This window comes from Lissotriton vulgaris, chromosome 8 (assembly GCF_964263255.1).
Source record: "Lissotriton vulgaris chromosome 8, aLisVul1.2, whole genome shotgun sequence".
NCBI lineage: Eukaryota > Metazoa > Chordata > Amphibia > Caudata > Salamandridae > Lissotriton > Lissotriton vulgaris.
The window spans coordinates 284,190,621-284,204,398 of record NC_141696.1 but is presented as its reverse complement, the minus strand read 5'-3'; the positions used below and the strand labels follow the sequence as shown (position 1 = coordinate 284,204,398).

At 42.4% G+C, this 13,778-nt stretch overlaps 1 protein-coding gene across 3 annotated transcripts in view; it reads left to right on the top strand.

The window, feature by feature from the left end:
• The window catches only part of USP25 (ubiquitin specific peptidase 25), a 469,204-nt gene extending 455,695 nt beyond the window's left edge, over positions 1–13,509 (top strand). For all 3 annotated transcript variants that reach the window (XM_086934051.1, XM_086934050.1, XM_086934049.1), the window contains one exon: positions 12,920–13,509. In XM_086934051.1, the coding sequence (XP_086790177.1) occupies positions 12,920–13,092 (173 nt within the window). In that variant the 3' untranslated portion in view covers positions 13,093–13,509. The remainder of the gene's footprint in view (positions 1–12,919) is intronic.
• Positions 13,510–13,778: the final 269 nt, after the last annotated feature.

Below are 13,778 nucleotides of genomic sequence, written 5' to 3'. Positions count from 1 at the left end.
GTGCTTCATGGATCACGAACGGCGTCTTCACTCGGAGGTGGTGCAAGGTCTCTTTCAGCGGTTGGGAGAGTTTTGGTTAGATCTATTCGCCACCGACGAGAACACGCAATGTCAGCAGTTCTGCGCGTTGGAATTTCCAAGGCGGCACTCGCTCGGCGTCACTTATTGTCGCGAGTGAAGTTGTGGTCTACTATACCTATGCCTTTCCGCCTATACAACTTCTACCCAGAGTACTGAAGATGATCAAGCGCGACCGGGCCCAAGTCAATCTTGTGGTCCCAGACTAGGCACAAAGAGTCTGGTATCCCGAGCTTTCGCACATGGCCATCGATCCTCTGATCAGACTGCCCTTTCGGGAGGATCTTCTGTTGCAGCAGCAAGGGACGGTCCTCCACCCAAACCTGTCCAGCCTACACCTCCTTGCTCGGAGATTGAGCGGCGACAGTTGACAGCTTTCGACCTTCCTCCCGAAGTCTGTAACATTATCTTGGCAGCCAGCCATCCATCCACCAAAACGGTTAACGCCTGTAGATGGATCAAGTTTGTGGCATGGTACGCAGCAAAGGCTGTGGATCCCCTTTCTGCCCCCCCTTTCAGAGGTTCTCCTCTTAATTCTTTCTTTGGGCCAGCAAGGCTCTGCTCTGGGCACTCTAAAAGGCTATCTTTCCTCGATTTTTGCCTTTCTTCGGCTTCCTGACCAGCTTTCGCTTTTCAAGTCCCCTATTGTAAATCGCTTCCTTAGGGGCATTACTCACTTGTTTCCTCCAATTCCTTTCGTATTGCCCCAGTGGGACTTGAACCTGGTTATGTGCTCGCCTTTCGAGCTGCTACATAACTGTCCTCTCAGACTTCTGACGCTTAAAACTGCCTTTTTGGTTGCCATCACCACTGCTCGCAGGGTGAGTGAGCTTCAGGCTCTTTCTTCGAAACCTCCTTTCCTGGCTGTTCATCCGGACAATGTTGTCCTTCGAACTAGACTTTCTTTTCTTCCCAAAGTGGTTATCGCTTTCCACCTAGGACAGACCATCAGTTTGCCCCCCGCATCCTTCTAAAGAGGAGGAGAGGCTCCACCGTCTGGATCCAAAAACGTGCGCTTTCCTGTTATCTGGATCGCAGAAAGCAATTCCAGGTGGATGTTCAGCTCTTTGTTGGCAATGTGGGCGCAAAGAAAGGTCGGGCAGTGCAAAAATGGACCATCTCTTGATGGGTCTTTCTTTGCATCAAAATCTGCTATTCCTTAGCGAAAAAGGAACCTCCAGTGGGGTTGTGTGCCCATTACACCAGGGCAATGGCAGCCACTACTGCTTTGGGATGTGGAGTCTGCCTTCATGACATCTACCAGGCAGCTACGTGGACTTCATTGCACACGTTTACTAAAGACTGCTGGCTGGACTGCCAAGTCCGGAGAGACTGCTTCTTTGGCCTTTGAGTTCTCCAGGACTTTCTGGTGTGAACTTAGTTTGTAGACCCACCTCCGGGGTTGGTATTGCTGGGGTATCTATTCTATGGTGAGGAGTCCATAACTAGTGGTCTCTTTCAGATGAACAAGTTACTTACCTTCAGTACTGATATATCTGTGAGAGACCTCTATTAGTTATGGATTCCTCACCACCCCATCCATCCTCCCAGTTCTGTGGACAGACTTCTAGAGTAAGGGACTCCCTTTCAGGGCCCTAGTTTTGTGCACCAGTGGTCAGTGTCTTGCATGGCTCTGCTCTTCTGACCTGGAATGTCGTGTAAAGAACTGACGTCAGTGCTGCGCATAGGCAGCATCTAAGTAGATACCGCAACGTCATTCCAGCAACCACAACGCCAACGATGAACGCAGAGTCGACTGATGCCACCTACCGACGTGCAAGGGTACTGCTAAAGAAAAATTCTCCGGATCCAGCCTGATGCCTGGGGGTAATTCTAAGGTGAGGAATCCATAACTAATGTATATATCTTTACTGAAGGAAAGTAACTTGTTCGATTGTGATGAACTGTTCATAAAAGAGCAGGTTTAAGACTTGTTTGTATATATGACTGGTCTTTATAGAATGGATACTGGATGAAAAATTATGGACTTGAATGTGGTCCCACGCAATTATCATTAGATGAGATTATTAAGCATTCAGTACCTCATTTCCATCCATTACTTAATTTGTTGTACTAGATGCCCTAACTGTGAAGTATAAGCCAAGACTTATGTTCTGTGCTCACTGAGCCAAAGAACTCCAATTATATCCCATTAAGTAGGTCAGAATCGGTCTGGGTTTTCTTGTGGTCCTTCCTGAAGGGGATCTTGTTTTGCAGGTATGACTGGGCTGTTTCTACTGCTGGACAACAAAGTCTGATTTCAATATAGGTGGTCTCTGTTTAGAGTGGCACAATCAATGAAGATTGACTGCAACCTAGCCTGGGCAATCAGCACTGGCTAAGATTTGCGTATAGCCAGGTTCTGAGCTGGGATGGGGCAGTGAGATAAATAACGGTGATGGATCAAGCCCTGATCTTTGGACTGGGTAAGAGTGGTCTGTTTAACTCAGACACTCTGTTCATCACCACCCCCTTTTCTAAATCGTTTTTGGCCACTATAGGTGTGGCAGGGTATACTCAGACATGAGTCCCTTTCTCACTGCTCCATCAGGATTCAAGCAAGCCGGGCCGAAGAAGGCTGAAATGCCAGAAACCGGTCCCCGGTAGCTTGTCTCCTTTCTGGTGAAGAATTGGCTTGGTAGTTTAGTCTGCCCTGTTCCCATGATGCACTGGGCCAGGGACAGACTGATTTGCATATAGCCAGGTTCTGAGCTGGGATGGGGCAGTGAGATAAATAACGGTGATGGATCAAGCCCTGATCTTTGGACTGGGTAAGAGTGGTCTGTTTAACTCAGACACTCTGTTCATCACCACCCCCTTTTCTAAAAAATAAGATTAGATCAAGCATTCTATTCATCACTTCATTTGTTGCTCTAAAGATCCAAAATTCTCTGGCAGCAGTATTGTATTTTCAAGTTTATTTTCTTAGTGTAGTGTCATGCTCTTTTTAGAACTCTTGAATTTATTTATCACAAGATAAGCTATATCAGTCAGAAATGTTAAAAATAGTGCCATTACTGCAGGTAAAATGGCGAAATAAGTGCCACTCAGCCTGTGACTAAAGACTTCCTAATTCTAGATCCCTTTGAGCCCTGATGGCATTAGAATTCGGTGACTCCAATGGAATGCTTTTGCCAGTAAAGGAATGGTCATCGATATATTGAATATCTACAGGACCAGTATGCACCCCTCGATGACCCTTCATTCCCGAGTTGTCAAGAGCAGGATGCCATTGCACCTCTGATCGCTGATATTTCTTAGTGTGGGGAGGCTGCTTCCTCGCTTCTCATCCACGCCGAATGCTCTGCATTGTCTTCAGTATAATGTAGTTGTAATTGTCTCAGAGTACATCCTACTATCTCGTCATAGGTCAAATTTAAACCACAGTCAAAAAACAGACACCAAGGTTCACTGCAACATCTCAAATACCCTACTCATGATTTATGTCCTGTCTGTGGCTCTAGTGGCTGTTCTTTATCTGAGAATGTATCAGGCAAAACTAGCAACATTCTCAGTCGCTCAGGCAAACATTTGCAAGATGGCATGGGACGGCAAGAAGCCTGTAGTTTTGCAAGGGAGCTGCAGTATAATTGTTCAACAGGAGTTTTGGAAGAATTCTTCTTGCAATCCCTCGGTCAAGAGGATTTACTTGTACCTTGATGATCTCCTCTGGCTTATCTTTACTTTTGGATGGGTGTGATAGTACTGGCTAGAACTTAATTTAATATGACACTACAGATCATTCTGGCGGCATCTTCCATTGGTTTGGTTTAAGGTATTCTCACCTGAGACCCTGTTGATCACTTTGCTGCCTTTAGACTAGGTTTGACCCATATAAATGCCACATATATGCATACATGTTTAAAACCTTGAATTCATCAACTTCTTCCAAAATGTACGCTCTTATCTGGACCAGTCAAAATCCTGCCTTCTCTGGCTTGCTCATAGTCTTATTGTATAAGGCAACAAAATTGGACCTCTCCTGTGAGGTCGCCCTCTTACTCGTAGTCTCTATCAGTTGTATTCATGGAGAGGAAAAGTCACCAAACTGGTCTTCAATAAAGGTATAAAAGGCTGAGCCAAACATTTATTGAACGATTGACTTGCTAGATGGATACTATAAACTAGCAAATCTTAACCTTTTGACTTCTGTTGATCCCTACTTCACCATTACTGGAATCCAGGGACTCCACTGAATTGTTGTTGAAATCCGAGGACACCCACTGAGTCTTTACTAGAAGCTGGGGACCCCTGCCTTTTCGACAGTGTCAACCTCAAAACAATGTCAAAATTCAAAAAGAAACATTCATCAAATAAATACATAAAGAGATGAAATATTTAATTTAATTTATTAATATAATAAATTGGAATTTTAATTGGTAGGTTGTAGCTTTCCTAAACTCAAATGAGGCCTCTCGGCATCCATTATAAATTCTGTATATTAGGAAAAGTCCTTATTGTGAGCCAATCCTGATAAGAGCAAACTTTATTGTCTATTTCTTCCTTGAATGGAAAGTGCCGCAAGAGTGCTGCAAAAGTGCACATTTTCAAGTGAAGAGCCTGTTCTGGCTGACGTACATCCTAAACGGCATTAGAAAAATGTGAAACTGTCCTCCACATCTCAGTGTACACCCATTATGTCTAAGGGCATTATAGCACAGCAGGGTCAGTTTAAACTGACCCTGCCCTTTCCTAATATACACAGTGAGCTGCCAGTCTGCTAGTGCAACTGTTACGAAAACTGAACTTGTATTTTCATAGGTGCATCTCTCCGCGTTGGATGCCCTGAAGAAGCCTGCCAAGGGTGAAACGTGTTGGCTGTATTTTCCTAAATATTTGAAATAAAGGATCAGCCATCTACCTCCTCTTGTTCAAAGTGTCTGTGTTCGGCATTAGTGCTGTATATACTCTGATTATATGTTTACGTTGCATCTCAGAACCTTCTGTTCGATGATTAATATTTGTTGTCTAATGGTGGCAAACCATGTTCTGAGGTGGGCAATTGTAAACCATTTGGTGTCCTATTTGAGGAATTAAGACTACATGAGTCAGTGCATTTGTATGATCCCTGGTCATCATTGTTAGTCTAATTTAAATAAGACATCATGTCCTTAAGCAGTGATGAGTGCTGACACCACTCTTCTTTATTTTATACACGGCCGATATGCGAGCATCCCCAATTTCAACAAGAAATGTTTTACAGAATGTGGGTGCCAATGAGCCAAGAATAATTATTGCATAGATTTAGATAATTATCGAGGTTTTGGCAAAATAAGCAGGCAAATCCCATTAATTCAGTGAGTCCCATGGTTTCTTTCCTCATCCGTTTTGACAGCCAAATACATCCCAGTGGTTTCAGATGGCGCCGTTGTGTTAAATGAATTAAGCCGAAAGGTAGGAAAGTTAATGAGCAAACCCTACTGATGCATTTTTCTTTTACTGAACTCCTGCCCTCCAGCTCAAATTTGACTGGGATTCATCTTCATCAGTATGACTTACATCATTGATGAGCAATGTTTGAGCTGCTGCCACTGAAGACTCACAGAAAATGCTGTTCTGGAAAGAGCTAACCCAAAATAACCCTGGTGACTCTTCCAGCTGTTCATCAAACCTTGATAGAACGTTAGCCAGACCTGAACTCATGGAAGACTTTATTAATGTACTAATGTAATACTTATTTTACAGGGTGAAATATGGGACAACCTGGACAGATTTAATGACCCAATTCACATTAGAGATATATGCAACGTTAAAGCTGCAACTTAATCTGCATCTCACCTAAAACAGTAGAAGGTTCAAATGTATGATTTTCCCTTTAACTTCTACTCTTGCAAATGTACAGGCACATTGGCAAAACCGTGTGAAGCACACATGTTACTGTGGTGTATGGTAAAGCTTAAACTATCTCTCACCTGATCTGTATCTATACCTGATTATTAATATGCAAAGAAAGTTTGTTGCAACCCATTTTTTCGGAAACTACAGGCCAACACAAAAAAGCCATTTATTGCTGCATGCTTCCCTTTTTCACACAAAGTCATGTGCAGTCCTTAGAAGAGGAGAGATCAGATCGGTTGAGACCGCCCCAGTCAGTTTCTCGTGGTGCACGCCTGAATTCTTTTTTATTTTTATACCTTTCTGGCGTAATTTGCCCAATTCGATGTTCTATAATCCTCTAAAGTTCTATACTTCAACGAGATATCCCAGGCAACATTCTAGATGAGGCCCATTTTCACGGTAGTTGGCTAGCCTATGAGGCGATAAACACTGTATGCATAAAGAGAGACTAGCATATACTTTTAGGGCCCGATTCACAGAACTAACTTAAGACAAAATACTAAACTTACTACCATTTTTGTATTCACAGAAGGCACTTACTCATTTTGGTATTCACAGAAGTTAGGAGTCCTAACTTTAGGACTCCTAAATGTCTACTGTGAATACCGAAAATCCTAAAGTTAGAATTTTTCTCAGTTTAGGAGTGGTAAAGTTAGGACTCCTAACTTTAGGACTCCTAAACTGAGAAAATCCTAACTTTAAGACTTTCGGTATTCACAGAAGGCATTTAGGAGTCCTAAAGTTAGGACTCCTAACTTCTGTGAATACCAAAATGAGTAAGTGCCTTCTGTGAATACAAAAATGGTAGTAAGTTTAGTATTTTGTCTTAAGTTTGTTCTGTGAATCAGGCCCTTAGTGATTATGGAGTTATCTGAGATCAAAAAAATTCACAATTATATATATATATATATATTGCTTTGTGTGATTTCTAATGCGGTCTTTTGTATATCTGGGATTGACTACTGTGATAGTTTAAAAAAATCTACAGTAGATTTCAGAAAATTGCAGTGTCTGGGTTGTAAGGTCTGCTTCACTGGTCCTCTTCCCTTTAGGGGTCACTTTGTTTAGATTCTTGAGAATCCTGTGCCAAGTTTGATAGTCAGGGTTGTGTGTATATTAATGCTCTCCCTGACTGTAATATCACAGAAGCTCAGTCTTTAGATATTTAGCTGTTGCTTTAAGGTTATATCAAAGCATCTTTGTACCTATCCCCTTTGATAGCATGAGCCAGGTATTCTCAGTTGCTTCCTGATTTAGAGAACAAAGTTAAACACGTAGGGACAACTTAGAGACACAGAGGTGCAGAAAAAGAACTTTCATCAAAAGGGAGGGAAGAGGAATTGAGGTCCATTCAGTTCCCCTGGGTAGATCATGAAATCAATTATGGGAATGGACACTGGTATCTACAATAACCATTGGTTATTCTTTGACAACCCTCATAGACGCTGATTGATTTGGATGTAAACTGTGCGGTATATCTTTTCGTCCGCCCCTTGTCAAGCGTCAGGGCATAGTCATTGGGTTGTCAAAATGTCGTGCTATATGCCTGCCTCACCCAAGGCAACCACAAGTTAGTGTAGAAGTGTCCAGAGATAGGGGACAGATCTCAGGAGGTAGTGGGTAGAAAAAAGGGGGTTTAAAAGACGGTGACTCCCCAAAACAGGGTTTATTAAAGCAAAAAAGGTGAGTACCGTTGGTTGAAAAGTGTTGGTTATATTGAGTAATTGAGTTACCGGATTACCATATAACTCTTAAAGACAAGTCGACATGTTTCAGCTCACCTAGGGCCAGAAGGTCTACGGAGCTTTCGTCAGGACAAAAACAAAAGACAGGACACAGAAATTGGTTTGGAAAGTACTTACACAACTTGTGTAGTTTTCATGGATTGGTACGAAGATCTCATATTGAGATTCCTGTAATATGGGAACAAAAGATAATACAGATGAACGTTTACATAGAATAAAGGCATATGACACGCTTGCGCAGCTTGGGGCTCCAAGCTGGGAAAGAAGAGCATTAGTTCTTCAGATAAAGTGCGCCTAATTGCGGGCACTGGAGGGGGACGTGGGTCTAGAAGGGTAGAACAGAAGGAGGTTCAGTTCACTGGAGTTAAGGACATTATTTAAAAAAAGGTAATGTGCAGCAACAGGTTTTAAGGAAGGTCACAGGACTCATCATGTCTAAAGTAGTGGGCTACGGGGAAGGTAGTGCTAGAGTAGCAATATCTCACATACCTTCGTAAAGAGTTAAGTTCTCCACATCAGGTTGCAATAGAGTCGCAAAGTAACAAGGTCTTTGCTACAAAGGTGAAACAAAAGGTATAATCAAGGTTAAGATTAAAGTGAGGAGGATCAACTCAGGTCACTATTTATACATCGACCAATACGAATCTCTCCAGTAATATCTGTTCTCTTAAATCACAGGTTTCATACATGTTTACATTCAATCGCACATAAATGAGTGCACTACCAACCTCCGCAAACCCACAATCTTGAAGTAGGTCATCCCTACTTGGTAACCCCTTTTCTATTTTTCCGCTATAAATAGTGACCTGAGTTGATCCTCCTCACTTTCCAGGGGCAGAGTCAGCACTAGGAGCTAATGCTCTCCTACACGCGGGTAAGAATGGCGGCCAGCTACTTTTACAAACATCTCTAGACCTCTGGTACTAATCGACATCTATGAGGCCCAAACCTTGATTATACCTTTTGTTTCACCTTTGTAGCAAAGACCTCGTTACTTTGCGACTCTATTGCAACCTGATGTGGAGAACTTAACTCTTTACGAAGGTATGTGAGATATTGCTACTCTAGCACTACCTTCCCCGTAGCCCACTACTTTAGACATGATGAGTCCTGTGACCTTCCTTAAAACCTGTTGCTGCGCATTACCTTTTTTTAAATAATGTCCTTAACTCCAGTGAACTGAACCTCCTTCTGTTCTACTCTTCTAGACCCACGTCCCCCTCCAGTGCCCGCAATTAGGCGCACTTTATCTGAAGAACTAATGCTCTTCTTTCCCAGCTTGGAGCCCCAAGCTGCGCAAGCGTGTCATATGCCTTTATTCTATGTAAACGTACATCTGTATTTTCTTTTGTTCCCATATTACAGGAATCTCAATATGAGATCTTCGTACCAATCCATGAAAACTACACAAGTTGTGCAAGTACTTTCCAAACCAATTTCTGTGTCCTGTCTTTTGTTTTTGTCCTGACGAAAGCTCCGTAGACCTTCTGGCCCTAGGTGAGCTGAAACATGTCGACTTGTCTTTAAGAGTTATATGGTAATCCGGTAACTCAATTACTCAATATAACCAACACTTTTTAACCAACGGTACTCACCTTTTTTGCTTTAATAAACCCTGTTTTGGGGAGTCACCGTCTTTTAAACCCCCTTTTTTCTACCCACTACCTCCTAAGATCTGTCCCCTATCTCTGGACACTTCTACACTAACTTGAGGTTGCCTCGGGTGAGGCAGGCATATAGCACGACATTTTGACAACCCAATGACTATGCCCTGACGCTTGACAAGGGGCGGACGAAAAGATATACCGCACAGTTTACATCCAAATCAATCAGCGTCTATGAGGGTTGTCAAAGAATAACCAATGGTTATTGTAGATACCAGTGTCCATTCCCATAATTGATTATTTCGTGCAGAAAAAGAAGCCTTGTCCTGCAGAATCATGCCATGGGCATCTTTTCTTTAAATCTTTTTATAAATCAAAGCATTGCACCACATAATTTGCTCAAAAGCGTTGCACGTGTAACATTGCCCATAAGGGAATAACTATTCTACTAAAGACTCTATGACTAATATATTTGAGAAGCATGTAATTACGCCTTGTTCAAATGCAGAAATATCTGCACACGTTATTATAACTCAAATTAAAACCTTCCAAAATTGGGACTGATTCAAAGGGGGGGAGAAAAGAAATCTATCGTATTCTTTCAGTTTCTGTTAACATCATTCATGCACTGTGCATTATTAAGTTGTTTAGTGATGTACCAAATACACACGTAAATTATTGCCAAAAATCCTAGCCACAAATTTCCGCACCTCATCAATTTGATTAAAAACATAAGTCCATATTAACTGAGTCTGACTCTGATATGCCGACCCACTTGCACAAGTCGTAGTCTACAACAAAAAAATCAGCTATCTTTCGTCTCCAAAGGGAGAAGAGACAGGGGTTCCCCTTGTGCCCCCTGTTATTCACGCTTACACTAGAGCACATAGCTTGTTGGATCCGGAGGGACACTATAATTCAAGGACTACGCTAGACGGAGGGCTGAGAGGACCGTATATCGCTCTATGCAGACAATATTTTGCTGTACCTTGCCTCCCCAAAGAGATCCCTGCATAGGGCTATTAACATCTTTACTAATTTTGGTACATACTCCGGGTACACCATCAATTGATCCAAATCACTCATTTTTGTATTAAAGGGAAGACCACCAACCTTGCCAAAAGAGTATCAAATTACAATAGCTACGGGGGTTTTAAATATCTAGTAATCTTTATTACTAAGTACCCCAAATTGTTTTATGCATCTTACTTGTTGACACTGCTACAGCACCTGAGGGGTTATGTGGAGCACTGGAAGTCTCTTCCACTGTCGCTTTTAGGCAGAGCCGCGCTTTTTAAAATGATGTTGCTGCCTCGTTTTTTGTACATTCTTAAGAACTCACCTGCTGTTGTCCCCACCTCGTACTTTAGAATAGTGGAAGCTTTGGGAAATAGTCCACCACAAATGTCATTCTCAAAACTTGTGAAAGGCTGATATGGCAGGGGAATTAGATTACCAAATATTAAAAAGTACTACTGGGCGGCACAACTAGCGGCCATAAATCACAGGATATATCGACTCCAGAATGATCCGTGTTATGCCGTGGACAGATGGCCATGTTTAATTGCTACTAGGGAGTAGCAATCCCACATGGGTGTTGTATTCAAAGCTGTGGCATTCAGTCCAAAGGAGCATGGAATGGGCAAAGACTATAACACAGACCTCCCACCCATGGGGTACAGAAAAATCGGGCTCCCTCTAGAGAACAAAGGGATTTGATAAATGGGATACAATAGGGATTTCTTAGGTGGGTGAACTCTGGTTAAAGGGAGGGGGTGCCCTTCACAGCCCTCCAGCAGAATTACGAATTAGCTGACATTGAGAGGTTCTGATATATGTATGTGCAGCATGCTCTGCAACCGGTGATTCCATAAGGAGAAACCCCTCCTGAGGCCTCTCCTCTTGAGGATAGGCTCCTGGATGGATACAAGCGCAAGAAGGCAATCGGAGGGGTGCGCTTCCATTTCAATTATATATTTGAAAAAAAAAAAACTCCGACCCCTGAGGGGTGAGGTCCCTGGGGCTGAAATCAGCCTGGTAGGGCCCACTACTTTTTTATGAATCCTGTTTTTTTTTTTTTAAAGGGGCAAGTCCCGGGCGATGGGGTCCCTGGGGCCCAAAATGGTTCAGGGAAGGGGGGGTCACCATTGGTTTTTTTAAAACGTTAGTGTTAAAATATATACCAAGATGTATTGGTGAATCAGTGGATGTGAGTGCCTGATTGGATCATTCAGTGGGTGCCGGACTAACTGTATGTGAGTGATTAAGTGTCTCAGTGAATTAATGGGTGGGTGATTAGGTTGTGTTAATGTCTGCATCTGTGTGTCAGTTGGTGTCTAAGTGCCTGTATGGGTGGGTGTGTGAGTTTCTGAATGGGTGAATGATTGGTTGTTTGAGTACCTCTATGGGTGTCTGAGTGCCTGTATGGGTGGGTGATGAGTGAGTGGTTGAGTCAGTGGCTGTATGGGTTTGTGAGTGCTGTGTGGGGGCTGTATGGGTGAGTGAGTGAGTGTGTATGTGAGTGTGTATGGCTGTGTCGGTGAGTGCATTTGTTAGTGGTGTATGGGTGAGAAACTGGGTATGTGAAAGGAAGTGTAGGTGAGTGATGGGGTGTATAAGTGATTGTATGGGTGAGTGAGTGAATGTGAGAGGCTGTATGGGTGAGTGCGTGCTTATCAGTGACTATAGGTGAAGTGAGTATGCGTTAGTATCCGTATGAGTAAGTCAGTGAGTGTGTAACTGTATGGGTGAGTAAGTAGCTGTGTGATTGACTATATGGGTGAGTGAGTAGCTCTATGGTTGACTGACTCAGTGTGTGAGTTGCTGTATGGGTTTTAGCGGATAGGTTAGTGGCTGTATGGGTGAGTGATCGGATGTGTGTTTATGAACCAGTGAGTGGCTGTGTAAGTACTGGTATGGGTGTGTGAATGGGCTTTGGAATGGTAGTGTGGAAGTTGGAGTGTGTGCATGAAAGATTATATTGGGGTGTGAGTGGGTGCGTCCGATTCTGTGGATGCCATCAGTGATGTCATTTGAGAAGTCATTAGTGAGGTTATCAGTGATGTCACTGACAGTGTCATGAGTGGTGTAATATGTGAGGTCATAGGCAGTGCATTGCAGGGGCATGAGTTACCGGTAGCTCACCAACTATAACGGCTGAATTTCCCTGGTTTATGTATGAGAAACCTGAGCCTAGCTAGAACGTCTCTGTAACCTTTGTTTTTTTTCTTTCTCCGCCCTCCCCACCCCCATCCTCCCATACACTTGACGGATCACCCTGAAACTTTCAATGCAGAAACTAGTCACAAAGTAGCACCTTTTGGAAATTTTCATGGAGATTCGTCAAACAGGACCAAGTTGTTAGCAACACAAAATCCCTTTTCCTATGGAACTGACCTAACTATAACTACCCAATGTGACCGCCACTGGGTAATGTGTCTGTAGATGAAGAATTTGGTTTATTGCAGTTGCTGATACCTAGAGCGATGCAACATACATTGGTCATTAGTTTCAAACAATGTTCTTGAAAAAAGAATCTGACCTAGAGTTCTTATGATCAGTGTTTTAAATTTCTATAATTTACAGTAACAGACCCTGCTTTACTTCGTGGTAAAGTGCATAATAAAGCTTGATTGTGGTTTTTTTTTTTTACAGCGGACTTGCAAGAAAAGTTGACTGACTTCCTGCCAAAATTGCTAGATTGTTCTACAGAAATTAAAGGTTTCAATGACCCGCCAAAGCTACCTTCCTATTCGACTTATGACCTATGCGAAAGATTTTCTCGCATCATGCTATCGCTAAGTCGAACTCCAGCCGATGGAAGATGAACTGCACCAGATGAAACACATTGTATAAATCTTTTAGTTCTTAACCCTTGCCTTCTTGTCAATGGGTTTGCTTGTTGCTGCTATAGTTTTTAACTTTTTTTAATTTTCATAAATGCCAGGGACAAAATGACTGTACAGACTTTTAGCCAGACCTGCAACCATAGAGCTGAGTTTCGCATGGCACTCAGATTTATTTTATTCAGAACCAATGCAACAATACAAACGTTTTATGGCAAACTGTATTTTGCCACTTTTCTGTTACAGGGTTACCTTGCTTTTATCATACGAACATTTTTATCGCCAGCCTTTTATTCAGTCTGTGTGACTGCAACCATATTAGTTGTCCGGTGCCATGTATGTAAATGGTGCTTGGTTGCCTGTAAATGACACAAAAGAATAAAGTTTTATTTATGGCTACTCCTCTTGACAATGTATTTTCTTTATTACTTATTTTACGATACATTTGGTAATATTTGCACTTCTAAAGTGCAGTTTTTTATGTGACGTTGTCTATGAACTATGGGTCTGTTCTTAAATTCCCATAGAAAATCTCCTTTATCCTAGGCTTTCACATAGTAGCAGAAATCTTCTGGATGTTATGCTTTCAATCAGTATCCACTTTTTTTATTTTCATCGTTGAGGAGATCGAAAAGATCCTGAAAAATCTCAAGCCCACTGACTTTCCT